General features: G+C 55.3%; 12 protein-coding genes across 12 annotated transcripts; 7 read left to right on the top strand and 5 right to left on the bottom strand.

Annotated features, from left to right (window-relative positions):
* Positions 1-927: 927 nt before the first annotated feature.
* BCV69DRAFT_236951 (hypothetical protein) lies at positions 928-1579 on the top strand (the record flags this gene model as incomplete). Its single annotated transcript, XM_025489933.1, has 2 exons — positions 928-1401; positions 1508-1579. Coding segments are annotated over 2 exons (546 nt in total), but the record flags the coding sequence as incomplete, so codon positions are not given.
* Positions 1580-1838: 259 nt separating this feature from the next.
* Positions 1839-3170, top strand: BCV69DRAFT_186698 (putative HYP2-translation initiation factor eIF5A.1). The gene is made up of 5 exons (XM_025489591.1): positions 1839-1974; positions 2218-2343; positions 2631-2796; positions 2888-3076; positions 3163-3170. The coding sequence occupies exons 1-4, from the start codon at positions 1972-1974 to the stop codon at positions 3073-3075; spliced, it is 483 nt and encodes a 160-aa protein (XP_025348278.1). The 5' UTR covers positions 1839-1971; the 3' UTR covers position 3076; positions 3163-3170.
* A 462-nt stretch (positions 3171-3632) lies between these two features.
* On the bottom strand, positions 3633-6670 carry BCV69DRAFT_287361 (BRF1-domain-containing protein; the record flags this gene model as incomplete). Its single annotated transcript, XM_025493561.1, has 4 exons — positions 3633-3979; positions 4001-5546; positions 5640-6120; positions 6492-6670. 4 exons carry the CDS (start codon positions 6668-6670, stop codon positions 3633-3635), a joined length of 2553 nt encoding a protein of 850 aa, XP_025348277.1.
* Positions 6671-6694: 24 nt separating this feature from the next.
* BCV69DRAFT_186633 (hypothetical protein) lies at positions 6695-8897 on the top strand. Its single transcript, XM_025489589.1, has 3 exons — positions 6695-6847; positions 6939-6991; positions 7086-8897. The coding sequence occupies exons 2-3, from the start codon at positions 6955-6957 to the stop codon at positions 8528-8530; spliced, it is 1482 nt and encodes a 493-aa protein (XP_025348276.1). The 5' UTR covers positions 6695-6847; positions 6939-6954; the 3' UTR covers positions 8531-8897.
* On the bottom strand, positions 8697-10004 carry BCV69DRAFT_186656 (40S ribosomal protein S9). The gene is made up of 3 exons (XM_025489590.1): positions 9941-10004; positions 9321-9593; positions 8697-9176 (listed from the first exon to the last, which is right to left on the bottom strand). Coding segments are annotated over exons 1-3 (588 nt in total). The 5' UTR covers positions 9943-10004; the 3' UTR covers positions 8697-8863.
* Positions 10005-10230: 226 nt separating this feature from the next.
* On the top strand, positions 10231-12052 carry BCV69DRAFT_282611 (hypothetical protein). Its single transcript, XM_025492417.1, has one exon. The coding sequence runs from the start codon at positions 10440-10442 to the stop codon at positions 11946-11948; it is 1509 nt and encodes a 502-aa protein (XP_025348274.1). The 5' UTR covers positions 10231-10439; the 3' UTR covers positions 11949-12052.
* Positions 12053-12144: 92 nt separating this feature from the next.
* Positions 12145-14886, top strand: BCV69DRAFT_282610 (hypothetical protein). Its single transcript, XM_025492416.1, has 4 exons — positions 12145-13056; positions 13154-13573; positions 13680-14399; positions 14435-14886. Exons 1-4 carry the CDS (start codon positions 12411-12413, stop codon positions 14563-14565), a joined length of 1917 nt encoding a protein of 638 aa, XP_025348273.1. The 5' UTR covers positions 12145-12410; the 3' UTR covers positions 14566-14886.
* On the bottom strand, positions 14428-15530 carry BCV69DRAFT_290223 (NADH dehydrogenase, alpha subcomplex, subunit 6; the record flags this gene model as incomplete). The annotated part of the gene is made up of 3 exons (XM_025493704.1): positions 14428-14901; positions 15000-15006; positions 15219-15530. The coding sequence occupies 3 exons, from the start codon at positions 15528-15530 to the stop codon at positions 14828-14830; spliced, it is 393 nt and encodes a 130-aa protein (XP_025348272.1). The 3' UTR covers positions 14428-14827.
* Positions 15531-15757: 227 nt separating this feature from the next.
* BCV69DRAFT_282609 (hypothetical protein) lies at positions 15758-17952 on the top strand. The gene is made up of 3 exons (XM_025492415.1): positions 15758-16436; positions 16516-17395; positions 17484-17952. The coding sequence occupies exons 1-3, from the start codon at positions 15784-15786 to the stop codon at positions 17568-17570; spliced, it is 1620 nt and encodes a 539-aa protein (XP_025348271.1). The 5' UTR covers positions 15758-15783; the 3' UTR covers positions 17571-17952.
* Positions 17953-18361: 409 nt separating this feature from the next.
* On the bottom strand, positions 18362-20304 carry BCV69DRAFT_239744 (hypothetical protein; the record flags this gene model as incomplete). The annotated part of the gene is made up of 5 exons (XM_025489984.1): positions 18362-18913; positions 18993-19449; positions 19552-19796; positions 19889-20116; positions 20197-20304. Coding segments are annotated over 5 exons (1590 nt in total), but the record flags the coding sequence as incomplete, so codon positions are not given.
* Positions 20305-21277: 973 nt separating this feature from the next.
* BCV69DRAFT_269872 (pyrophosphatase-domain-containing protein) lies at positions 21278-22627 on the top strand (the record flags this gene model as incomplete). The annotated part of the gene is made up of 3 exons (XM_025490907.1): positions 21278-21664; positions 21772-21922; positions 22026-22627. The coding sequence occupies 3 exons, from the start codon at positions 21278-21280 to the stop codon at positions 22445-22447; spliced, it is 960 nt and encodes a 319-aa protein (XP_025348269.1). The 3' UTR covers positions 22448-22627.
* Positions 22620-24578, bottom strand: BCV69DRAFT_290217 (WD40 repeat-like protein; the record flags this gene model as incomplete). The annotated part of the gene is made up of 7 exons (XM_025493703.1): positions 22620-22637; positions 22717-22760; positions 22840-22981; positions 23084-23324; positions 23401-23891; positions 23967-24445; positions 24527-24578. The coding sequence occupies 7 exons, from the start codon at positions 24576-24578 to the stop codon at positions 22620-22622; spliced, it is 1467 nt and encodes a 488-aa protein (XP_025348268.1).
* Between the last annotated feature and the right edge of the window lie 1072 nt (positions 24579-25650).

Genomic DNA, 25650 nt, shown 5'->3' with positions numbered 1-25650 from the left:
TTCTTGTGCAAGGAGCGGAAGGTGATGTGCCACTCAGCATACCTGAGCATAGTGGTAGCTCTCACCGCCTCGCGCGTCCGAAGCTCCATAACATCTGCGCCTCGTTCTCTATTCCTCGTGGCGGACAAAGGTGGTGCACTTGCTCAACAGCGCTTCGGTCTGGGGCTCTCTCCTGTTCTTGCAAATCTTGACTCTCACTTGTGCGTCACACTTTGTAATTCATGGGACGAGACTGTCAGGGCACTGCGATACAGGTCCTGGCTGCTCTACTAGCCGAACCAGAGTCTGCAAGCTGAGTGTGGCAAGGCACGACATGGAGAGACGAGGCAGTCGGAAGCTGGTGAACTTCTTGGATACATGTGTCCCACAGTCGCAGTCGACGCCATTTGGTGCGTTTTTGTGAGACCATGAGGCCCTGCGCTAGTGAGCAACCTTGACCTCTTGCGGGCATGGCGTCGGGAGAGTAAAGGCCTCGGAGATGCCACGACAGGCAGACAAGTCGAGTCAGTCACCGATTATCCGTCTACGGGGTATCGGAAGAATTGGATGAGATTGCGTCATGCTACGCACCCTGCATCTACGCCGGAAGGGCGTAGGCTGACGCTCGCATCTCCTCCAGCCATCCGACCGGGCTGTACTGCGGTAATGACCGGTGGTAATTCAGGCATAGGCCGAGCGTTCGCGATGGCCTATTGGGGCATCGGGATGAATTTGGCAATTCGTGAAGCGGAGGCAGCTGCTTTACTCGATGTGACCGAGCCCTTCTTCGCAGCCCAAGTAGACTACAAGAGCAAATTTCAGATGGCCAGATTCATCGAACGGATCCAAGCGTGGGTGGACAGCTCGTATGAGAAGATGCGCTGAGAGCCGCGCAGACTGATGACTTGTGAATGAGCGAGCTCACACAGGCACTATAAAAAATCTCCCATCACCGTACTGCATGCCAATGCCCAAGTGGGTGGCTTCCCTACCTCTTCTGCCTCGGCAGGATGGGCCAAAATCTTGGATGCCAACATTCATGGAGTGATCAACACTGTGCAGCACTTTGTTGCTCGTATGAAATGCTCTCGATCATTCATCGTCATCACTGCCTCCACAGCGGCTTTCGACGCCGATCCCATGTGGGGCGCGGCTTACAATGTGAGTCAAGCCGCAATCAAAGTCTTTGCTGAACAATTGGCACACGACTTGAAGCACGACAAGGACTGCAAAGCAAGTGCACACCGTCTTGTGCCTGGCGTCAGGCAAGGGTCAAGTGCGACCGAAGACGAAGTGTGGCAGCCTCTGGGGCGGCAAACAGCCTCGTTCACAGCCGCATACGCCCTGAAGAAGCTCGAGTCTGGCTGCTTCTACATTGTGTGCTCGGATCCCGGTCCAGGTCTGAACATCGGAGCAGGACAGGTCAGAACCTCTGCGAAGCTAGCTAAGCCAGGAATGAAGGTCAGTCGAGAGGACAAAGGCTTTGTAAGTGCAAAATTGACACAGCATGATCTTCATCACCTCGCAGTGGACCTTTGAGGACGTCTTCTCCAATCGAGCTGCCCTTTCAAGATGGGACGACGAGTACAAGCAGAGCTACGGTAAGTGTCCAGAGAAAATACATGGAGATAGAAGACGAATTGATCTTCTGTCCGTCTCATCACCCATCGATCTTGCTATCGACGCCCACCAGCACGATATCTGGAGCAACGCCTATCTGAGTAGCAAGCGTGTTGTACGAGTCCCTGTGTGCGAGTCCGGTTGGGACGCTGAGCCGGTGGGGATGTGGTGGGTGTGTCTGTTCCGGCCGCGCTGCCACGCGGCGCCACCTCGCGCATTGGATGGCTCCTGTCGCGCTTCGCCCCTCTCTGCTTTTCTGCCCACGGCCCCGAGCGAAATCCAATCGAATCTTTTCAGTCTTCGACGATCCTCCCCTTCGAGCATACACCCACACATCTGCCTCCCCACCTTGCCCCACAAGTGATCAGCATCATGGTGAGCCTCAGACGCATCGGCAAGCGCTGTCGACTTCGAGCCCGTCTCCGTGGTGGGCTGCTCCCGCAGTCCGCCCCACGTCGTAGAGGCGTCCTGGCAGTACACTCACCTACACCATAGCTGACCCTTCTCGCCCTCTCCTTGTCCCCACCTCCGCTTTCACTGCGCCTCAACTCAACCTCTTCTTCGATCATCGCTTCTCTCTGTGCAAATTGCTTGCATACCACGTGCATGGCCAATCAGTCCGACGACGAGGCTCACAATGTTAACTTCGAGAGCGCCCACGCCGGGTCGTCTCTAACCTACCCAATGCAGTGCTCCGCTCTTCGCAAGAGCGGTCACGTCGTGATCAAGGGGCGACCTTGCAAGGTATGTTCTCACTGAAGACCGACGTTTCGCGCACCAAAGGTGTACGTCCTTTGGTGCGCGTCCTAGAGAAATCCGTTTGGATACGACTGCAGCTCGTTCGGCCCTTGGAGTCGAGGACTGCTCGTCGCAACGCCTCGCTGCAACGTTCACCTGCGATCTCACGACACAGGCCTGACAAGTGGCACAATGACCTCGGCGATGCCTAGAGTGCGCAACACGCTGTCTCCGTCCACCTTCACACACCTTGCAGTCTGAAGCTGAACCCATAATGCGATCCTTCCCTACAGATCATCGACATGTCTACCTCGAAGACAGGAAAGCATGGTCACGCGAAGGTACACCTTGTGGCCACTGACATTTTTACTCAGAGGAAGTACGAAGACATCTCGCCCTCCACCCACAACATGGACGTTCCAAATGTCAGCCGAATTGAATATCAATTGATCAACATTGGTAAGTGCTCGTACGCGATCTTACCATCACAAGGTACCTTCATCAACTCCGTCAGCATGATTGATTTACGCCCTGACTTCCCGTTCTGCAGACGACGGATTCCTCAACCTCATGACCGGCGACGGTTCGGGCAAGGATGACGTCAAAGTTCCTGAGGGAGAGCTTGGAGAGCAGATTCAAGCTGCTTTCGACGACGGCAAAGACATCATGGTGACCATCGTTTCTGCCATGGGCGAGGAGCAGGCTTTGTCATTCAAGGACGTCACCGGCAACAAGTAAATTGGACACTGCAGGGGAAGTGGTGGAATGATCTCAGCTCGGTCGACTTGTCTTGGTCGAGCCTTGCTTCCTGCCTACCCGCTCCATTTTCCGGCACTTGCCCTTAAGGCTCGATTCCGTTCCTGAATCCACTTGTCGTCTCAAGTGCACACTGAGGGTTTTGAGAACGTGCAAGAGCGCCAACGTCGGCTCGAACCGATCGATGTGCTAGCTCTCTTACATGCTCATACGAGTATCTCGTGACTTCTGATTTGTGATTATTGGGTGTGAGACCGCGTGCATCATCATCATACACGCCACGGCTCTCAAGGACTGGATCTGGCAGCGTGACCTTTCGATTGTGTTTTGACCGGTGAACTCGGCCTCCAATGACGGCTCGACGGCACATGGGATCGTGCAAATGGCTATTGCCGAAGGCGAGAAAGGACAAGGACAGCAGAGCCGCGCAGAAACCAAGAGAGACACAGTTGACAGAAGACGAGAAGAGCCGAGTCGCTTCCTTGAATCTGTACCCTTGTCATCTGCCACGCCTGTATCATAAAGCGGACGCTGTCTCGTCAATCATCGAACCCGTCACCGTATTCATCGGTGTACCGAGGCTTGCTGCGCTGCTGCTGCCATGGAAGGAGTTCCGCATCATCGGCACCTTCTCCCTCTGTCGTTGCACCGTCCGTGAGCGCAGTGCCGATGTCATGTCCGTTACTCTCATCTCCGCTGCTTCCACTGGCCAAGCTATCGAGCCTGTCCATGCTTCTACTCGCCTTCTTTCTCCTTTCCGCTCTGCTGCGATGGAGGGGATGCGTGGTAGGAAGGGCGGCCCCTGGCTCCTCCAGATCTTCCAGTCCGTCCGATATAAGGCCGAGAGCCGTCGCCCGCCTGATGTCGGTACTCGTCTGGCCATCGTCTTCTTCACTACCCGCTGCACCGTGCTTGGCCCGGCTGCTGCCATAGAAATGACGCCGATGAGCAGGCTGCTTGGCGTCACGCCCAGTTGCGGCCTTCTGCCCACTGAAAAGATTTTCGATGGCGCCGTAATTCAATTTCTTGCTGGTCTTCTTCCGGAGCAACATATGCTTGGTGGCCTCCTCGGCCGTAGCAGCGCTAGGATTGTTCGAATCTCTGACCGAGCCCTTGGTGCTGCCTCGTCGCCGGTGGCCTCTTTTCTTGAAAATGCCAGCCTTGACGTCGGCTTCCTCCTTCAGGCGACGCTGTAGAGCATCCTGCAGGTAATCATGGTTGAACTCCATCCAGACACGCTCTTTGATTCGTACTTCATCCTGGCCAAGGATGAATTGGTCAAGTTCGTCTTCGTCCAAGTCGGACAGGGTGTCTATAGGAGCAGTGGCGTCCTCTGCCGATGAAGGGAGAGCAGTCGTCTCCCTCGTAGCACGGTTGCGAACGGAGGCATTGACAGGTGTTTGTGAGGGTCCAGCCTGAGCCTCAACTAAACCTTCTGGTGTGGGTAGATGAAGGCTCTCGTAAGCATGGCCCTCATCGCTACCTCCGGTGGTTGCGCTTTTCTCTGTTGACTGCTGGATGTATGTGTTGCCTAGAGAATCGGATCCCTGGCGCTTCTTACTGGATCTGTCTCCGACTAGAGGGGTCTTGGCACCAGAATCATCAAGGGCAGACGTTCTTCCGCTCTGTAGGATAGCCTTGGTGCCAAGTCGAGCTCGCCGTTGGGAGGCCAGGCTCTCCGACTCCGCCTGTGCAGCCAATCTTTTGAAGTCCTCGTCCTGGGTGTAAAGGCCGATCTCTTGTCGCGTAGCCTCCTCCACTAGCGCATCCATCTCGCTCGAAAGCCCTTGACCGCCCTCTTTGCGGAGCAGGACAGCTTCCGCGGCGGACTCGGTGGAAGTCGTCCGACCAGCCCTATTCACAGCCTCATGAGAGTGATAGTCGGACTCCACATCCTCTTCTGAGTCATGCTGGTGAGCCGTTGATCCCAGGTCACTTTTCCGGGCCTTGACTGCTCCCCGGCTGCTGCCCGCTTTTTCTCGCTTGAGAACTGAACGTTCCGCAACCGTGCCCTTCAGCTCCTTCTCCAGCTGAGGTCGATAGAAAGCAGGGGGTTCGTGCTCCTCTTCCAGCCAGATCTCCTTGAAGTCTTGAATTGTCAAATTGCCGCTTGGGGTACGCTTGAACTCTTCCAGGCGCTCCCTGATGGTAACGTCTGCCATCTTCACCACCTGGACGATCTCGTTCATCGAGCGCTGGAAGTTGTTCATTCGGGCCGCCAAAAGTAGTGCAGCCCCACAGATACCCGCCGGCCTGCGTCCATCGCCAAGCCAGTCCTTTTTGAAGCGGGCGCAAAGCCGGGTGGCATCCTGAGCTACCTTGTTCGTCTCGTCGCCGAAGTCGAGGAGAGAAGCGAAGCGAAGAACGTAGAAGGAAGGATCGATGACTGGTAACTTGACATTGAGAGCTGCGACGAGCTTCAAGTAATGTCGGCCCAGACTAAAGACATTGATCTAGGATTAGGGAGAAAAGCAGAGGCAACGAGGAGGACTGGGTGAACCGGAAGAGAAGAGCTCTCTCTGCACCGAAGCGAACGGCCCACTCACGTCGATGGCCTCGGCGAAGTCGATGAGTAGATGCGAAGTCTTTGCGTATCGGCAGGCGACGTAGAGGCAGGCGGCCACGGTGTACTCCTGCTTTCTTCCCAAGATGTAATTCTTCGGTTGCGGTAGTCCATTCTGCAGGGGCACCTCAGGGACGCCATCAAGTGCAAGGTTGAACCATCGCAGAGCTTTTTCGCAAGTTGACAATGACACTCGATTGGCTCTGCCCATCCTTTGTATCGCCTCTCTAGCTCGGCTCATCGTTTGTTCACGAGACTCGCCCACGCCGCCTGAACGGAATCTAGGGTTGCTGGACCGTACGTGGGACTGACCTGCGCTCACATACGAGCCCTGTACGACTGCTCCACCCGCAGAATTCTCACCAAAAGTGACATCCGATACAATTTGAGACTCCTCTTGTACCGTGCCACATGCTTGACAGTAGACCGACGAATTATGCGAGTGGATTTGATTCGAGCCACAGCTTCGACAGGCCAACATGCTTGTCGGGAGGACGTGGCAACAGGGCCTGTCTTGCCGCTCGTGATTAGTACGATGGGATCCTTGTAGACAGCAAAGGAGTAGCGTGGACGGCACTTGACCAGCACAAGTCTATCGCAGCTATCAAGGCGGTGACGTCGATGGGTGGACGCGATTGGAGGAGGAGGACCTGGTGGAGACGGAAACAGTCTGGCGGGTCTGACCAGGTCGAGGTGCGCGCCGGAACGGAAGAATGTCTGGCTGATCACCTTCGACGACTCGTGACTGCTTCGTGTGGGGGATGTGTGCTTCCACTCGTGATCGCCACGAACAGGATGTCGGATCCTTCCGAGGGGCAAACACTCCCGCACTCACAATCTCATCAACACCACCAACATCACGACCATAACCATCCGGAGGAGCAAGACGGGGAGCAAGAGCAAGAGCGAGAGCATCAGCAAGAGCAAGAGCAAGAGCAAGAGCAAGAGCATCAGCATCAGCATCAGCATCAGCATCAGCAGCAGCATCAGCAGCAGCAAGAGCCAGGCCACCATCACCAGCCCACCAGTGGCCAAGAGCAGAACGAAGAACGGCATCCTCAACATGACCGCTCCCGAGAGCCCACTGCAGATCTTGACCAACCTGCTGACCAAGGAAGCGCCGAGCCTCATCAGGAACAAACGGCGCTATGGGGCGTCCCAGATCAGCTAGCAAAGATATTGGAAGCAGCAGTGAGTATTCTGAGACGACCCAATCGCGCCCGAAGAGGATGATCCGGCTGCGACTCTTGCGCTGACTCACGCTGACGTCTCCGATCACTAGAGGGGGGCTACAAACAATGTCAAGAGCCATGCCAGCACTAACGCCCAACGTAAGTGAGCACGACTCACGCTGTACCTCAGCATCAATGCAGCTAACATTGTCCTGGTTGTATGACTCCTGCAATACCACCCCACCCCTCCGACATAGCTACGGAGGAGGAGCAGAGAAGCATGTACGAACAAGCTAGACAAGTCTTTGCACGGATGCCTCACCTGCCCAATCACGATGCTGCAGCTCATGCTTTAGACCGATATTCAAGCCGCTCGACGGAGAATGGCGCCGGCGTCGACAGTGCATCGGGAGAGGCGCAGGGCGAAGGTGCGGATCCTACGCACACCACTAGTATGATCCTTGCCGAACACCAAGGCGGTCAGAGTAGCCAATCCATGCGGCATCCCTCTTCTAATGATCGTCAACAGCAGTACTTACCTCATCACCACAAGGTAGCTACTGCAGCTGCGATCACAGCCATGGATGATCTGTCAGCTCATGGGCACGATGGTGACGTTGCGGCACTCTCAGAGCGCACCCGAGGGTACGGATCTCCTGAGCGCCGGTCTATCCGAAGCCACACGGATGAGCTTGGAGACGAGGACAACGCGCATGCCTCCGGATCGTCGGGAAGAGCCAGGTCAAGAAAGGGAAAGGCCGCAGCGGTCGGTGGCCCAGAAACGCCGGAGACGGAGCGGCAGAGGAAGGATCTGCACAAGGAGGTTGAGCGTAAGCGTCGTGCTGGCATCAATTCAGCGATCGGCGAGTTGCAGTCTCTTGTCCCCGATTGTAATGACAAGGGAGTCAACAAAGGTGACATCATCCTCCGTGCTGCCGCTTACATCCGTGAGCTCAAGAACAGCGAAGCCTCCAACATCGAGAAGTGGACCTTGGAGAAGCTCCTCATGGATCAAGCACTACACGATGGTCAGGTTCAGCTCGAGGCTACCAGGGCAGAAGTGGAGAGACTCAGGGAAGCTCTGGGAAAAGAGGCAGAAAGCATTCCCGGAACAGAGGAAATTGTTCGTGACTGGGGATCGCATAATCATCACTCAAGTACTGCGGAGCAGCATCAGTCACAACGGGACGCAGGACAGAGTCCTGAGGTAGAGCACGAGGAGCAACAAGCGCCCCCTGTCACCCTTAAAGCCCATGGTGATGGCGGCAACGCGTCCTCCTCCACATCGGACACCATCACTACTGCAGCGATTGCACCTCGAGAGGGGAACTCTTCTGCAGAAGACGAGGCCGTGAGGACAGCTATGATCGACAACGTTGACGCCGTCCGCTTGGCAGCAGCTGTTGCTACTGTTGGGCCAATGGGTGGTGGTACTGGAATCGCCCAGACCCACTTACCCTCCGCAACTGACGAAGAGCCCTTGCGCACGCAGGTTTCTCCGCTGATAGGAGAACGAGAGCGTGTTTCTTCTGGTAGCGAAGAGGGAAACATTTTTGAAGAGAGCGAGTCGAATGCGCTGGAGCATACCCTTGGGCAGTTGACCGGCAAAAGAGATCATGATGACGAGAGTGTGGGACAGAACGCGAAGGTGCAAAAATTGACACATCTGCGAGACGGGGAGGAGACCAAGCCAGGTGCCTGACGTCGTTGTCACTGAAAGCCTATCCGACACGACCGTCCCGACTCGTTGTATAATAGAAGCAAACGATTCAGCCATGTCCGTCTCTTCTGGCGACCAGCCTTGTCAATGGAATCCATTTCGTCCGGGTGGAGGTGTGACAGTCAGCGCAATCGATTCTTTCGGAAAAAGAATGTATGAAGATAGCTCGGCAAAAGGGTGATGATGTACATGAATTGTCGATGAATTGTAGAGCAGAGCGAGGAAGGTCAAGGCGGCAACCGGATCGACCGTCTGGAGAGTTGGTGTCGTCTGTCGTCAATGCCTGATGCTGAACAGTAGCCCGAGGTGACCTCTCTACTCCTCTTCTTCGTCGTCACCACCGTCACCGCCAGCACCTCCCTCAGCAGCCTTTGCCCTCTTCCTCTTGACGCGTCCAGGTCGGCCGCCACCGTATGGCGAGGTGAGGGCGAAATCAATGTGCTTCTGCGAGTCCAATCGGACGATGAAAGATGGAACGTTGACAATCTGCTTGCCGACTCGAATGTGACGCTGGTAGATCAGTACTCGGGCGTGGTGGATTGACTTTGCGAGTCCAGACTTGAAGACCTGAGTCTGGAGACGGCGCTCCAAGAAATCCTCGAGTTTCAGTGCCAGTACATAGTCCAATCTGAGCACGAGATGAGAAGACGGGGCGGTGCAGCAGCGAAACAGTCAGTAACAGTCAGCAATGGTCTGCAGTGAAGACTTGCTTTGAATGCGTGCCGCCAGGAGCGGAGCGACTAATGCTCTGCTTACTAGCCACGCGACTCACCTCATCCTGGTCTCGTCCAAGACACCGATTCGTACGAGACGTCGAATGATGGCATTTCCTTCGAACAGTCGCTTGGGGTCTTTCTCCTCGAGCTTAAGGAGCTCACGGGCAGCTCTTCGGATCTTGGAAAGAACGAGTGCGACTCGCCAGATCTCCTTCTTAGATCGGAGCCCGTACTCTCCTGCCAATTTGAGTTCCGAATCGAGACGACTAGACTCGAAAGGCCTTCGGGGGACCTTGAAGGTCTTCGATTGCTTCCTGGGAGCTCGGGGCCTGTAGCGACATGGGTGATGGCAAGGGACGAGAAGGGCATGTCAGAGGTGCAAGCTAGAACAGGAAGTGATTTCGCCTACGTCAAGAGCCTTGTTTGCGAGGCGGCAGTGATTGCATCCAGCAGCCAAGCGCCGCCGCAATCTGCGCAAGGCGGGACATGGGCGGATGCTGACTGCAATCGTCGTCATCCGCGCCCAGATGTACGAATGCCGTGAGGGCTCAAGGTGGATAGGGCGTGGTAGGACCGAAGCGAGTGCAGACCCTGTCCAACGCTCGTTGTCCGCTGGTGGGATACGGCGAGGGACCTGATGGCTGCTGAGTATTGTCTTACCGGTGGTGATACTAACATGATGAGGTGTGTGGTGTTTGAGGTGCAGCGAGTGGACGGGCGACAGGAAGATGATCGTCGTGTGGAAATTGCACGGGGGCAGGCCAGGCCGACGTTCCATGGGAAGAGGGCGCAGCATTGCGCGCGGCGCCTTGGCCAGACTTTGGCCCTGGCTCTCTGCTGCGCCGCGCCTGCCTTGGCCCGCCCCTGCCTCTGCCCTGCCACTCCCGCCTCGGCTCCTTCCGACGGAGTTTAGGCAGACGAAGGACGGAAATTTGCCTCGACGAGTGACACAATCACCACGACCTCCACCGCCTGTCTCTCACCGCCATCAGCAGCACCAGCACCAGCAGCGCCAGCACCAGCACCACCACCACCACCACCACCAGCAGCACCAGCACCACCACCACCACCACCACCAATATCACCACCACCTGTTCGTACTCAATCGCATACCCGCCACTTGACAAGGCCGTCACCCTCGCTGCATACGACCACCACTCACTCACTCTCCCACCATGGCCACCACCACGGCCTTCGGCACGGCCGACTCTGGTCACCAAGCCCTCTACACCTGCATGTCCTGTCTGGTCGGCTTCCACTCTCCCCTCGATCAGAGGACCCACTATAGGTCAGACTTGCATCGCTACAACATGAAGAGACAAGTCGCTGGCCTACCACCCGTCCGTCAAGATGCTTTTCAGCAGAAGGTACAGCAAAGGGACAGCATCCCGCTTCGTGACCAGGAAGAGCAACAATTGCAAGCTTCTGCGCAAAGGTTCAGGTGTCAGGACTGTGCAAAGTCTTTTGCTTCCGACAATGCCCTCACTACTCATCTGAAGTCACGCAAACACAAGGGCACGGCCGCAAAGAACCACCTGAACATACACCGCCAACAATCGCCCCTCTCATCCGCTACCTCTACTGCGCCTAGCGCTTCACTCGTCTTTCGAGTTCCTGCTCCTGCGGCTTCGACATTACAAGCTCCTCAAGAGCAGCCTCACCAGCAGAGCATCGGTCTCACAGGGGCCGTGCAGCGTGACACAGATGACAAAGTTGAAGCCAAGGTTGCCGGACCCTCTGTCTTAGGACACGATCCGCCTCTGACGACCCCTACATCTCTGTTGGTAGCAGACGATGCTTCCGAGGCCGAGGTCGAAGCTGCGATTGCAGCTCGTCTGGCCTCTTCCGCTCGCATCGACCCCTCGGACCAGTGCATCTTCTGCCGCTTAAGCGGCTTCGCCTCACTTGCGAACACTCTGGAGCACATGCAGGTCAAGCACGGCTTCTTCCTTCCCGAACGGCCTTTTCTGATCGACCTTTCCGGTCTCGTACAATACCTTGCGGACAAGGTCTCAGTGGGCCACTTGTGCCTCTACTGCAATGGCCGTGGCCGGGGCTTCAACTCTGCCGAGGCTGCCCAAAAACATATGGTGGACAAGAGCCACTGCAAGGTCGCTTACGAACGGGAGCAAGACCAACTCGAATTGTCTGACTTCTACGACTTCTCGAGTTCTTACCCCGACTACCAAGCGGCTGGGTCACAAGGCGCAGAGGTGGCGAGGGACGATGATGGATCAGAGTGGGAAGACGTGGAGATGGCTAGTGGCGCTGGGGATACGCCTTCGGATGATGATGGCGAATCAGAATACGAAGCCGCGAGACCGCTTCATTATGGCGATTCTGAATTGGAACTGGTGCTGCCGTCTGGAGCTCGTCTGGGCCATCGCTCTCTCGCTCGGTACTACAGACAGACCCTTTTCAGCACTCCCGCTTCGGTTGGTACCAGCGGTGGAACAGTGGCTCGCCGCTTGATCGATTCAGGCCGGGCCAATGGTCGCAATTCGGCTCTCACCGTCAAGGATCGCAACGGCGGAGAAGTCAAAGCTCGCAATCGAGGAGAGGCGCGCGAAGCGAAGAGGCACATCAGAGAGTTCCGTGATTCACAAAAGCGAGAGCAGTACATGACCAGGGTGGCCTTCGTCCATAACAGTCAGAAACATTTCAGAGACCCTCTCCTCCAGTAGACAACTCAAATTTGTTTGTCATCCAGCGCTTCATGTACCCATTGATTAGCTGCCTGCTGCTACTTGCCCTTCATTCTCCTTTTCATGACAGATGATGTCTATCTCTCCTCCGTGCCGTTCCGATACATATCGATCCGTTCCGACTTCAATCTCGTGCTGCAGTGCGGAAACGAGATGGACGTAGACTAAGGGAGCACCTAAGTCGTTAGACCATACGTCCTCGTCCTCTGTCTGATCATCCAACACAGACTAGCGTCTCGCCCTGAGCTGGAACGCAACGACCTACACCGTTCAAAGACGATCCCAGTACGGAGCTTCAAACGTCTGAGACTCAGCAGCAGAAACCACTCAGCCTCAGCGCAGCAAATTCGACGGATCAGAATGCCAACACTGACTCTAACACAGTAATTGCTCTGCGCTCTAGAAAGGGTGTCTTACTTGTGATCAGGCTGACCGCTGATCATGCTACGTATGCAAGGCTTTACCTCAGGGCCCGCGTCACAGAGGGTCCGCTGTGATCTGCGTACTGCCGTACGCTGCCTCATCGTCAGTCTCATCTGCAGTGGTGCAATCGTTTCGTCCTCTACCGCACACGCGCAGGTCTCAACGTACACAGAGTTGGCTGCCGATGGTAAAGCAAGTCCAGTCGTTGCTACACAGATTGCTCCCTACGCTCTGACGAGCTCTGTGGCCGTAAGATCCGTCCTCAACATCTCAAGTGACGGCGCTACGCCTGCCCTGTTCACTCTGCCACTGTCAGAGGTGGACCAGGGCGAGCCGATCAACGTCGCTGTCTCGCTCTGCAATGGACCGACGAGAGGCATTGCACCGCCGATTGCTGAGAATGCCTCTTCCTCGGATCGAGCTGCACTGGAAGAGTCATCACTGGTTAGGGTCTACGTAAGCATCAACGCAAACAACCCAAGACCCGGCCCAGATTCGAGTGACATTGCCGATATGGTCTACGCCAGAGGCGGCTTAGCTCAAATCAGACTCAATGAAGAAGGAAGCGAGACGATCGAGGAAGTCTGGGTGGCTATCTGGCCACCCGAAGAGGCCTGGGGAGAGACTGGAGCCTTTGAGATCGAAGTGCTCGTCAACCCGGGAGGTTAGTACGCGCGGAGCATTGTTGGTCAAGCGAAGTCAGTACCAATCTTGCTGACTGCTCGACACTCATCTGTCACCCTCGTCATTGACGTCTTCAGCACCTCAGCAGCAGCTCCACAGTCAGTATGGCATTCTCCTGGAGGACACAGACAGCAGCCGAGCGTTGGTCACTACCTTCAACTATACTGCCGGTCAATCGCCCAACGTTTCACTCATGGTTCTGCCAAGCGTTGGCGACTATGCGCTGCCCTCTACATATTACAACTCGTCCTTCTGTGCCATAGCCGACGCCTGGAATACTTATGCGGCCTCCTCGGAACGTCCTGTAATCACATCTAGTGAGACTACTCGTGGCCGGACTCAATCTTGGCAAGGCAACGATCAGAGGATGCAATTCGAAATTGGAAACTTGGATTCTACGAGCAACTATACCGCATGGCTTCTCAATGTTAATTCCAGTGATAGTAATGTCTCAAGCGTAGCGCTGTACCCTGCTATCAAGTTCAAGACGAAGCAAGGTAAGCATTGATGCCGGAATGCAATGTTCATGAGCGAATCGCTTGCGTCTCTCCCTACTTGCCCTTGATAGACCATGCTGACCTCTTCACCGTCCTCGTCCGGCAGCTGGGGTCTGCAGACTCGTCTGGGACATCGACTTCTGTCCTGAGGTGGCATACTCCATCCCGCTTGACCCTGTTGTAGCAACGGAAGACGCTCTCAACATCATCAACGAGACCGTCACACCCAATCTCGCCAACTTCTCGAAGACCTTGTCGACGTGGTCCTGTAACGACACTTACTTCGGACAGTATTCTACCGTCCAGTCATGCACAAACTGCCTCAATAGCTACAGAGATTGGCTCTGCGCAATCGCCATGCCTCGATGTACAGATCCAGTGGAGTCGCAATCGAATGGCTCAGCTGCTATCTCTGATGTGGACTCATTGACGGGCCGCTCTGTTGGATCCAATACAGAACTTCTGCCTTATGTCCTCAATCGCAACGTTTCTGACACCCGACAATCGTACATAGACAATCAGCTGGATGTCGATGGCCCGTATGGTGAAGTATTACCATGTCTATATACGTGCCTGTTCGTCCAGAGGAACTGCCCGGGTCCCCTGCTGAGCTGGACATGCCCCCGGTGGGACATCACTGCGCAGCATGATTATGGCACCTTTGCGGACGCTGGAGCTAATGGGCTTGGAGCCGGGGAGAATGGAGGAGCCGGAAGCGACATGGCCAGATGGGGCGGGCCTCTGAGGTATATCGCTCAGGATGCTTTCGGCAATACCTACTGCAACGCAATGGGCGTGGACACTTATTTACGGGAGCAGAACACTGGTGTTACGAGGACGGAAAAAACGACTTTGATGAAGACCACGTCGGCGGTGTTGATGCTCACGGTGACAGTAATGACACTGTTGCCTTAGGTGGGGAGAAAGAAGCGGGCATGAGGGCGCCCGCGAAAGTGATGCCACGCACGACAGTTAACGGCTCAATTCACTGAAAAGGCCAAAGGTAGATGTACTGCTCCGCTCGAGTGCCGTCTGTCCTTCTCGATGGCAATATATCTGAGTACTGCTCTATACTACCACATCAATTCTTAGAGGAATGCAAACAGTGCAATTGAGTCTTTCATACACCTCAAAGTCGCCGTACCTGCAGCTTCGTCACTGGAGAGCACGAGGCGTGGAGCCATCGACACACGCATGCATTGCAAATTTCGTAGAGCAGCACGTATGTCACTGCATGGAGGCCAATTCGAGGCATCAGCCCCCGAGTGTATTGCCCCTGCCTTCGTCCCTTGATGCGTAGAATCTTTCAAGAAATGTCTCAGGTCGGGCTGTCAGTGGGTGCAGTGTATGTCGGTTGGAAGTAGGATGTCAGAACGATTGACGAGGCGCTGGTGAGGGTCAGGAAAATGCTCATACTCATACTCACGGGCCGCCTTCAGAGAGACAAGCGAAGTGAGGATTGCGTAGAGAAGAGAGAAGAGGAAGACGGGCACTCGTCAGCAATACTTCTTGAATTGAATGTGTCTGGCAAGCCACCCGGCTGTTCTATGGATCCTCAATGTGTCGTCATATGGCAATGCCGGGTGCGCTCTCCTCCGTATCCTCGTGGATTTAGAAGAGCTACATGTCAGCACAGATGACTCACCTCCTCCTCAGTGAACCACTTCATGATATGAGGAACCTGCTTCCAAGCGTTCATAGTTTCCTGATACTCGATCCTGCCCTTGAAAAGTAAGAGGTCTAGAACTGCAAGATCTCTGATCTTATTGTTGGCCTCGAACTTCGTCCTGAACTTTGCTCGTAGGGTAGATGGTGGTACGTCGAGGGCGTACAAGGCGCAGATCTCTGGTGCTGATCGATAATAGTCTCGATACAGAGCCCTGGAGCGAGCGTACGCCTCTGTGAGACTCTTGGAGACTTGGGTCCGATGGGCCAGGCGTGCTGGTATGGTCGTCATGAAGTGCTTTGACAGGAGTGGAAGGGGCTTGATATCGAAGGTATTGGGGAAAGCTAGTAGCGACCGGAAGTAGCCGTCCAGATGATCAATCGATCGGGCGACCTCGCGCGCTCGGCTCCGAGCTCGACTGGACTCTGGCCAAGTCAAGCCAGCTGGGTGTTGCTCTCGCCTGGTCCAGTCTCAGCGAACAATACCGGCCGCCTTCGCGACTTTGCATGTTGCGTACACCTCGACTCCCTAGCACCTCTGCGATATGGTCCTACTTGCCGCCTCCGTCTGTACTCGTGGCGGGAAGCCCGTCATCTCCCGTCAATTCAAAGAGATGTCACGATCGCGAGTCGAGAGTCTCCTCTCCTCGTTCCCAAAGCTTCTACCAACCGGGTCACAGCATACTACAATCGAGACCGAGCATGTGAGATACGTGTACCAGCCTTTAGAAGATCTCTACATGATACTCATCACCAACAAGAGCTCGAACATCTTGCAAGACATTGATACTCTGCACCTCTTCGCCAGGGTAGTGAGCGACCTCTGCAGATCTCTGGATGAAAGGGACATCCTTCGCAACAGCTTCGAGCTCCTCGGAGCTTTCGACGAGATTGTCAGTTTCGGCTATCGCGAGAATGTTAGTCTTCCTCAAGTCAGAACTATTCTAGAGATGGACAGTCACGAAGAGAAAATCCAGGAGATCATTGAGAGGAACAAGGAGCTGGAAGCCAAGGAGGAGCTAAAGAGGAGGGCAAAGCAGCTCGAGGTTCAGAGGAGAGACGCTACAAGGAGGGGCCCAGTCGGCAATCCTTCTTACGGTGGTATGGGAAGCATGGGTTCTTCAGGCTATTCTGCTCTCTCGAGAGGCTACGAGTCGCCCACTGTTGCGGCGCCAGTTGTGCGAGATACAGGTGCAGAGTGAGTTTTGTCGCATAGTCCGACTGCCTCTCGACTTCCTTGACTGATCGTGCTACCAACAAATTTACCCTTATCGCAGTGCTGCCCCAGCGTTGAGACCCTTTAAGGGAAAAGGTATGCAGCTTGGTAAGAAGGCTCGAGGTACGGACCTGCTCGGGGCACTGACTCCCGAATCCGCCAGCCGGGAGGAAGCTGCAGCCGCCCCCTCCCATCGTCTCGCGCGTTCCTCAGCCGCCGCCTCAAATGCTGTGCCTACTGCTCCTCTCGATTCTCTTCCTCCTGTGCAAGAGGAGGCAATCCATGTGACTATCAAGGAGCGTGTCTCCATTGCGGCCACGCGCGACGGCTCCCTATCTTCTTTAGAGGTGAAGGGAGACTTGGAGCTCAAGATCACCGACCCAGCCTTCGCCAAAGTACGACTGCAGCTCTCGGAGCCTTCTAGCTCCTCCTACCTTGCTGACGCTGGCGAGCTTCAATACAAGACTCACCCACACGTTGATAAAGCTGTGTGGAGTGCATCCAGACTCATTACGCTCAAGGATGTCAATCGCCCTTTTCCCGTCAATCAGAACCTCGGTGTCCTCAGATGGCGTCTTACATCAAAGGACGAAAGTCTGGTGCCCCTGAGCATCTCATGCTGGCCTTCAGTCAGCGGCGACGGGACGGGAGAGGTCAATGTCGAATTCGAGCTGGAAGCCAAAGATTTAGTGATGCGGAACGTGGTCATCGCTATCCCCTTGCCAGAGGGAGCTGGGCAGGACCTCACCGCCGAGGCTGCTGTCGGGGGGTACAGTGTGGACGAAGAGAGCGGGTTGCTCCTTTGGACGATAGATCAGGTTGATGCTGCCAATTCGAGTGGCAGTCTTGAATTCACTGTCAGCCAGGGTGCGGAAGCGGCCGACGTTTTCTTTCCTGTCAACGTGAATTTTGTCAGCGAGCAGACGCTCAGTGCAACGAAGGTCAGTCCAGAGGCTAGAGTGGCTTCGACTAGAGCTCTAGATTGCTGACCATCTTATGTCTGGACTGACGTGTTGAACGATTCTACAGGTCGAGAGCATCTCTTCCGCAAGTGGGGACACTGTGTCCTGGTCATCACAGCAGGTTTTGTCGGCAGACAGCTATTCGGTCACTTGAGTAAGCTTTGGTTCGAGGTGCTGTGGCTTTGTGATCAGCTAGGGACCCATCAGCTTCCTTCGAGTCCTGTAAATGAGAAATACATTGCTGCTTCGATGGTACGTTCTTTGCTTCCTTTGGCGAAAGCGTGCCCTCTGGGATCTGCAAGTCAGGTAGTGGCTGACCGTCTCTTGGGATCGGCGGTGGAGTTGCAGCAACGATAAGCAGGTTCCGACATCTGCTACGTTCCTTGAGACGGACAAGTGCTCGACAGCGGCTGCACTACGGGACGAAGGTGGTGTGTGTCCAGACGGTCGCTCAGTCCCCCCTCGGCCGCTTTACGTCTTCAGAGCTGAAGCTTTTACTACTCGGCCCGACGCCAGGCGCCGTCTACTCGTGCTTCTCTCCTGTTCGACGTCCTTCAAGCGTCGTCCCCTCTTTCGCCAGCTTCGAAGGTCTGACTTCTCCTATCCATTCCAGCTGTGCCATTGGCGACGCCTACGCAAGCATGTCGAGACGGATCCGCTCTGTTGACGTAGCGAAGATCCCCGAGCAGGACGAAAGGCGCTTTGCATACCGGGGCAAGACTTACCCGCTGCGTGCTTGGCTCAAAGTCGATCCCTCACGACTTGCGTCCGAGAAGCGAGCTTGAGCCACGCAGCTCACTGCATTCGTCTCTTGTCTGCGCATGCATTCCTGCTGCTCTGCCCACACACGTAGTGCCTACAGCGCCGCGATAGACATCTTGATCGAAGATAGCAAAAGGAAGGGGCGCATGTAGCCATGTTTCATCATGTCGCTTCAAAGCGCGTCTACCTGAAATTAAGCTTAATGAGGAACAACAGCATATCCATCAAAACGTGCACGCTTGTCCACACACACGTAGCCAGCAATTCTGGAAATTCTCTAAACTCGTCCAGTCCCAGATTCGTCACATCCACGCCTAGAGCAGCTTTGCATGTTGCGCGTGCAACGAAGCTTGTGATCAATTCTGAGGCCCAGATGGCTCCTGACCCGAGCATCGTGAGCTGGTAATTGTACGGGTCTCCACGGTCCGCAAAGGCGAAAAAGGGGTACAGAGAGTGGTTTCCTCCAAAGTGTAGGATGGACACCCATCCGAGAAAAGCGACCATTGTCACATTCTGCGCAAGATTGCGAAGGTAAATCGCTAGACCGATGGACTCGACGTACTCCTCCCAGGACTTGGGGCGAGGGTTGAAGTATTGAGTGATGCGGTGCGCGAGTGAAGTCATGCTTAAAGGGTAGAAGATGCAGACCCACACAGAGGAGAACAGCTGCACCAGAGCGAATTGGTCGAAGGATCTCAGGCGAGCAAAGAGATTCCGGTAGAAGATGAAGTAGACCTGGCAGGCTCGGAGAAGGGAGGTGAGGACATCTGAGATCACATGCTGACAACAGCAGCCCCTTCCGGCCTTTACTCACAAGGAAGTAGTAATACTTGTTCGCAAAAAGCAAAGCTCTGCTTCTGATCTTCTCTTCGAGTATCCAGCCGCTCATCAAGGACAAGAGATTCACTGTAATCATCCAAAAAGTGACGTACGCCGTACCATCGAACCCGGTATGAGGCAAGGTGCTCAAGTAGACGCTAGCGTACCCCTGTCCAGCAAGAAGGGCCACCAAACTCAGACCAATTGTAGCGACGAACCAGAGGAAGCGTATGTATGACGCTGGAATTCTCCGGGCCAGCTGCCGTTCCAAGAAGGTCTTTTGCATGTCCGTCAGGGAATGACGATACGTCTGACGACCAGAGCGCCGAAGGCCAATCAGGCAGACAATAGCCGGCATCGACATTGTCGCAAAGGCCAATGCTACCCAGAGCGTTTTTCGCTGCCACTGTACATCGTCGTCGTCATTACCATCTTCCGCATCGATAGATCCGCTCCGCAGGTTCGCCTCTATCATGTATGGGCTGGCAAGGATTGAAGCACCGCATGCGACTTGGTAAAGATTGTTGATGTATGTAGTCGCAAGGTGGGTCGACTGAGCCGAGAAAAATTGCACCATTGTAGCAAGGCTCTTGTGAACACAGGAGACGGACAGAAGTTCTGATGGCTCCTTTGCATCGCCTGGGCGAGGGCTACCAGGGCCAGCCGTCACGGTATCAATATTGAGGCGATGAAGGAGATATCCGCATGCAATGGACAGAAGCCAGAAAATGGTATAGCTGGTTTTGGCTCCTAAAGCAGAGGGCCACCAATTGAGTCGGTATAGAGAGAAGAGTTGGGTCTGCAGGGCAGGAGAGCATACAGCACCAGAGAATGGGAGTCAGACCTGTCTCATCCCCGGTGAAAGGAATAGGGTTCATTGACGGTTCTCACTATGTATATAAGGGCCACGGCGACATACAGGCCGTAGTAGAAGAGAAGAAAGAACCAAAAATTGGCATCTACGTCCTCATGGTGAGATCCTGGGGTAATAGGGCCGCTCCAAGGTGCCTCGTGTAGACGACCTGTGCACCATGATGCCCCGTCCGACTCATCACACCAAGCTCGGCCCACACCACTAGGATTGCTGCGAGGAAAAGGAACAGCGCACCAGAACCACACCTGGATTGGCAGAGCATGAGTGAGGGGTCAGATTTGCAAATCGTCTCAGGCACTTCAGAAATCTGTCGATCACCACTTACGATGACGCTAGGAAAGACGACGAGGACACCATGTCTGCCCGACCATGAATCGACCCATTTCTCGACTCTCTGCACCGTGGGTCTGAAGAACTCCATGTACCAAGGTCTCTCCTTGGCGGCCTCTGCAAATGCGCGACTGCCAAGGCTCTGGCCAGAGGACGAGTGTACAAGGAGATTTTCGACCGAGGTCGACTGGGTGATAGATTCGAAGCGAGCCTTGGGAGGGACTATCGCAACTGCTGACGAGGGTGGCAGGCGTAGATGCCGAAGATACCTGGCTGTGGCTCGCCTACCTTCGCGATCTCGAACGGCACCTTCTCCAGCTGGCGATAAGAGGGGTTTCGTCTCCGAGAGCAGCCCTTGCTGATTCCAACCAACGGCCTCAAGTGATGTGGCTCCTGGAGGTCTGGATGTCTTTCCAGAGGAGGTTTTGGTGTGTGACTGAGCCCCCCTCAGAGATGTTGGTTGAGTGCTGCTGTCCTTCTGCTTACCTTTGCCCTTCCAACCCATGAAGTGACCAACCTTGAGGCTTCCAGAGGCCGAAGCTGGGGACCGAAGCTGCCGGGCTGAAGCATCAGACGAGGGCTTCCCAGCTGCGAAAGCGCCACGAGAGAGCTGCTGATTGATCTCCAGCACGGTCGGGTGCTTGTGAGCCGACGACGAGGCAGGCCTCTGCATTGTAGGCCACTCATCGGCGCCCGCCGACATGGGAGTGAACATGAGGTACGGTGAACACGAGGAAGATTGAAGCCGGAAAGAGGGTGAAGCGACCTCGCGATTGGGTATCCTGCGGCGCTCTGCACCTCGCCAGGACTCCTCTGCGATCGAAGTGGGCCAACCAGTGAGGGGAGCGAGGCTTGCCGGAGGTGGGAGGTGGTGAGGGATGTTGCTCTTGGCCTGAGCGTGTGAGTACCTTGTTCCGACTCAGACCAAGGCGGGCGCCACTCGCCGCCCCTTTCCGTGTCGCGCGGCAGGTCCGGCCCCGCCTCTGAGTTGATCCGCGGCAGACCGGGTGTGATGGCAGCCAAGGCGTGGCATGGCACAGCGAGCGTGCCGCCTCTTCTTCTTCCTTGCGATCCTCATGTCCTCACCCCTCACTCGTTTAGCACAACAAGGTAGACATCTCGCTTCCAAAGTCATTCTGCCAACGATGACTACGACTGCAGCCGACTTCAAGACTCGCCAGGTGGGCGCACAGTATACTCTGGAATACCGAGTTTACCTCGAAAACACCAAGACCGGCCAGCCGGCATCTCCCTTTCACGATGTGCCCCTCTTCGCCAACGAGGAGAAGACCATTCTGAACATGTTCGTCGAGATTCCCAGGTGGACCAATGCCAAGCAGGAGATTTCAAAGGAGGAACCCTTCAACCCTGTCAAGCAGGATATCAAGAAGGGAAAGCTCAGATTCGTCCGCAACTGCTTCCCGCACCACGGCTACATCTGGAATTACGGAGCCTTTCCTCAGGTACGTGGCTGGCGCAGCAGAGCTGTAAATCGTATCTTCTTGTGGGAGAAGCACCTAACGTCACCGCCCTCCTGTAACTCACCTCTTCTGCTGCTCCATCACCGTAGACGTGGGAGGACCCCAACCACACCCACCCCGACACCAAAGCCAAGGGAGACAATGACCCACTCGACGTTTGTGAGATCGGAGAGCAGGTTGCGTACCCTGGTCAGATCAAGCAAGTCAAGGTCCTCGGGGTCATGGCTCTCCTCGACGAGGGTGAGTATTGGCGGCGGGAAAGCCTACAGGCCTTGCTACCCTTCGTCGTCCCAAGGGCACCTTATCAATTTCTGTCGTTGCTTCTCTACTCCATCCCCTACAGGTGAGACCGATTGGAAGATCATCGTCGTCGACATCAATGACCCTCTGGCCTCGAAGCTGAATGACATCGAGGACGTCGAGCGCCACCTACCTGGTCTGATCCGAGCCACTAACGAGTGGTTCCGAATTTACAAGATCCCAGACGGAAAGCCCGAGAACCAATTCGCCTTCTCCGGAGAGGCAAAGAACAAGAAGTACGCTACCGAGGTCGTACACGAATGCCATGAGGCATGGAAGAGACTCATCACTGGACAAGTTGACGCCGGAGAGGTCAGCATTGTTAACTCCACGGTCCAAGGGTCGAAGGGACTCGCCGATGCGTCAACTCTTTCTGCAGCTGTTCCGCAGGCTAACCCTCTCCCACCTGCCCCCATCGACCCATCGGTTCAGAAGTCTTTCTTCATTTCCTCGAGCGCGGTCTAGGCTTGCGGCAGTATTGTTGTGATTGCAGTGTCTCTCACAGCCAAATTACATTGACGGCGCAATACGATATCTTCATCTGGGCGCAGAGGGTATTGTGATGACGTCGTGTGGTGAAGCAGGGACTCCTCAGCCTCACCCAAAGAAGAAGTCTACTGAGTTGCTACTGACTTGCTCACAGGGCCCCCCAGAGCTGTGGTAAGGTTGGGCAGGAGTAGAGAAATGATGTTAGGCCGTGTGCCAAGACTGCTGTCCGCCTTTGCCACACTCACCTTGAATGTTCTTCCCCAGTCTCCACTAGCAAGAAACTGGCCATCTGTAGAGCCGATGAGAAGAAGCAGGGGAGATTGGTCAGCTGAGTCCCGGTCAAAAATCGTCTTCTGAGATCTTCTCACCTGGGTGGACATCACAGCTCATCACCTTGCCATTATCACCGCTCAAGCTCCTCAGCAGCTGCCAGTCGTCGGCGCTCCAAATCTTCAACAAGCCATCATAGCCAGCCGTAGCAAGATACATGCCGGAAGTAGAAAGCTTCAACTCGGGATTTCGCTTCAGTTCCTGCTCCTGCACCACTGCATCCGCCTGCTCCAGCTTGACGCCGTTGCGGCCTCCTTTCGTCTGCAGCATCTTGTCCACAACTCTGTCCCGGCCCTTGAAGAAGCGGACGTCTGCCACGGATGACTGGTGGGCTGGAATAGTGTAGATAGAAGAGAGAGTTCGCAAGTCCCAGATGCGGACTGTATCATCCCCCGAAGCGGTTGCGACCTGATAGCCGTTCGGATGAAAGTCGATGGAAAGTATCTCCTTAGCATGTCCGTCAAGGACCATCGAAGTGCGCCCGGTGCGGAGGTCCCACAGGCGTCCGATCGCATCGAGGCCGCTGTGGAGCAAGTGAAAGGAGCAGAGCGGGGTCAGAGGATGTAACGGTACGTTGGCTCAGAAGGGCAGCTGCTCACCCGCTGGCACACAGCGCTCCGTCACCTTGAAACTCGACCGCATAGACTTCTTTCGCGTGACCCTCTTGCAGTAGGAGCTCCTTGTGCTTTTCAAGATCCCACAATCTCCAGGTTCCATCGAATGATGCACTCGCTACGTAGTTGCCGCTGGGATGGAAAGCGACCCGAGCGACCCTGGCAGCATGTCCTTCCAGAATGTGTAGCGGTGTATCCTTCTCTAGGCTCCAGAGACAGACTTTGTTGTCTGCTGCTCCTGACACAAGGTTCACCGCTGAAGATGATTGACCAAGAGTAGACCGAGGATGCCAAGCTACGCCCCCCAACTTGTCCGTGTGGCCCCTGAAATCTTTGCGGTGAGAGGCGCTGGGAACGTTCCACAGCTTGAGTGCGCCAGACCAAGAACCAGTTGCCAGTTGTTGGCCATCAGGAGAGAAGCGCACTACCGATATTGGACGCTCGTCCGCTGGCTGAGAGCCCAAAGACGTGAAACGCTGTGGATGTGGATGTAGCCGGCCAGATTCAGCTGCACTTCATTCAAACGGGTCTGCAGATGCTGCGCTACTCACTCGTAGAGGGTCGAAGACTGCCCGTCGCGAGCCAACTATGGTAGACAGAGATGCCTTTGCCTCGTGTCTCTGAATCCCTATCCTGGCCTTTGCTCTTGCCAAGCTATACCAGGCTATGTCCCTCCGAGCCGCTAACAGGTCTGCTGTGCCCTCCGTGAAGAATTCTTCTTCCTGCTCTCCTTCTTCCTCGCTTTCGCTCCTGACATCTTCTTCCTGACCTTCATCGTCCTCTTCACCCTTGGCCAGGCGAAGCTCGAGTCTTTTCTGTCTTTCCTTGACCAGTGCTTCGCGTAGTCTCTCTCTGCGGTCCACCTTTGCCTCTGCGAAACATGTGGTAGGCTCGCCAAGGTGTCGCAGGCGGAGCCGCACATCTGAGTCATTTGTGGGGACCGCCAAAGAGCGCGAGAGCTTGCGATTCTCAAAGGTCTCCAATAGCGCCGCGGTGTTCGCCGATGATGATGGCAAGGAGGATGAGGCGACTGTGCATACGGGTCAATGTGGCCCAGGCGAGTTAGCATTCTGCTTGCTGACAAGTGGACGGATCGGGCTCGCATGCTCACCAAGCTCATCGACGGTCAGTCCATCTTCTTGGGCCGCATCGTCGAGGTCCATCTGAGCGACGTCTGCCATGATGCTGTAGAGCAGGCTGCGTGCTGCCCACTTGGAGAGGCGAGCAAGTGGATTCTACAGGCGGGAGGGGATGGCCCTGGTAGCATCCGTAGGAAGAAGCGGAAGCAGCCACGCTCCACACTGGGCTCAAAGTCGGTGCAGCAAATCGGACATCAATCAGACTTGCACACCGTCGCTCCTCTTCCCCATAGCCGGCACTGAAGCAGGGCAGTGCCCATACAGCCGACTGACCATGGCGCAGAGGGCGCTACGCAGCGCGCCAACCATTGCTCAAGAGCTGACTAGGTGAGTGACACTTCCAGGCATCGTTGCAAAGGGCGGCAGCAGCAGCAGCAGCAGCAGCAGCACCACCACCACCACTTTGGGCAGACGAGAGCTCAAGGCCATGAGGGGGCATCTCTGCACTCCGCTATGAGATACTCGAGTAGGCGTTCATTCCTCACCTGCTGTTGCTGAGCAGCAGTGCATCACGAACATCGTGTTTCGGCTTTGCTCACTCTAGGACACCGCCACAACCTTTCACTCTGTCCGAGATCGAGGTCCCCTTGCTGCTCCCAATATCAAGGCCGCCTGACTCCCACAGTCAGGTTGCGTCGCAATGTAGGGAAAGCCACTACACGACTCAACATATGGGGGAACTATACCTAGACCAGTCGAAGAAGTTTCCCAAACTCAGCTCTGGAAGAGATAATGAAAGAGATGCTTGACGAGACGCAACATCCTCAACAGACTTGAGAAACAGACCAAGTGCAAAGTGCTACCCCTGGCCACGTCAACGAATTGACATCCGTCGAAAGATCCTCGAGGGCCACAGCAATGTCGCGGACTGCGCAGAACAACTGCAACAGAAGCTGCTGCCGTCCGTTGCTCTGTTCGTTCCTCGGCTTCTACAAGAGTCCAGTATCAGCTGACATTCCTGCAAAAGGTTGAATTCTTCTTCTGAACAGATCGATCACTCGTTCGAACTCAACCTTGACTGTCCTGCGGCCTAGGGCCGAACAGTCATCACAGCAGTTTCCAAAGCCGTTCGCGAGCGACTACTCGCAGGGACATC

This window comes from Pseudomicrostroma glucosiphilum (assembly GCF_003144135.1).
Source record: "Pseudomicrostroma glucosiphilum strain MCA 4718 unplaced genomic scaffold BCV69scaffold_6, whole genome shotgun sequence".
Taxonomy (NCBI): domain Eukaryota; kingdom Fungi; phylum Basidiomycota; class Exobasidiomycetes; order Microstromatales; family Microstromataceae; genus Microstroma; species Microstroma glucosiphilum.
The sequence above is the reverse complement of the archived record's forward strand: the minus strand, read 5'-3'. Positions and strand labels throughout refer to the sequence as shown.

What these genes read in the sequence shown, in the direction of transcription:
- BCV69DRAFT_282609 (XM_025492415.1), top strand. Translation starts at nt 15,784, where the DNA reads ATGGTCCTACTTGCCGCCTCCGTCTGTACTCGTGGCGGGAAGCCCGTC. An exon ending in GTGCGAGATACAGGTGCAGA is followed by an intron (nt 16,437 to 16,515) that starts GTGAGTTTTGTC and finishes CCCTTATCGCAG; the next exon opens with TGCTGCCCCAGCGTTGAGAC. An exon ending in AGACGCTCAGTGCAACGAAG is followed by an intron (nt 17,396 to 17,483) that starts GTCAGTCCAGAG and finishes ACGATTCTACAG; the next exon opens with GTCGAGAGCATCTCTTCCGC.
- BCV69DRAFT_186698 (XM_025489591.1), top strand. An exon ending in TCAAGGGGCGACCTTGCAAG is followed by an intron (nt 2,344 to 2,630) that starts GTATGTTCTCAC and finishes CCTTCCCTACAG; the next exon opens with ATCATCGACATGTCTACCTC. An exon ending in ATATCAATTGATCAACATTG is followed by an intron (nt 2,797 to 2,887) that starts GTAAGTGCTCGT and finishes CCCGTTCTGCAG; the next exon opens with ACGACGGATTCCTCAACCTC.
- BCV69DRAFT_282610 (XM_025492416.1), top strand. Translation starts at nt 12,411, where the DNA reads ATGCTACGTATGCAAGGCTTTACCTCAGGGCCCGCGTCACAGAGGGTC. An exon ending in AGTGCTCGTCAACCCGGGAG is followed by an intron (nt 13,057 to 13,153) that starts GTTAGTACGCGC and finishes TGACGTCTTCAG; the next exon opens with CACCTCAGCAGCAGCTCCAC. An exon ending in TTTACGGGAGCAGAACACTG is followed by an intron (nt 14,400 to 14,434) that starts GTGTTACGAGGA and finishes ACTTTGATGAAG; the next exon opens with ACCACGTCGGCGGTGTTGAT.
- BCV69DRAFT_282611 (XM_025492417.1), top strand. Translation starts at nt 10,440, where the DNA reads ATGGCCACCACCACGGCCTTCGGCACGGCCGACTCTGGTCACCAAGCC.
- BCV69DRAFT_186656 (XM_025489590.1), bottom strand. An exon ending in TTGGACGAGACCAGGATGAG is followed by an intron (nt 9,177 to 9,320) that starts GTGAGTCGCGTG and finishes TCTCGTGCTCAG; the next exon opens with ATTGGACTATGTACTGGCAC.
- BCV69DRAFT_186633 (XM_025489589.1), top strand. Translation starts at nt 6,955, where the DNA reads ATGTCAAGAGCCATGCCAGCACTAACGCCCAACGTAA. An exon ending in AGCACTAACGCCCAACGTAA is followed by an intron (nt 6,992 to 7,085) that starts GTGAGCACGACT and finishes CCTCCGACATAG; the next exon opens with CTACGGAGGAGGAGCAGAGA.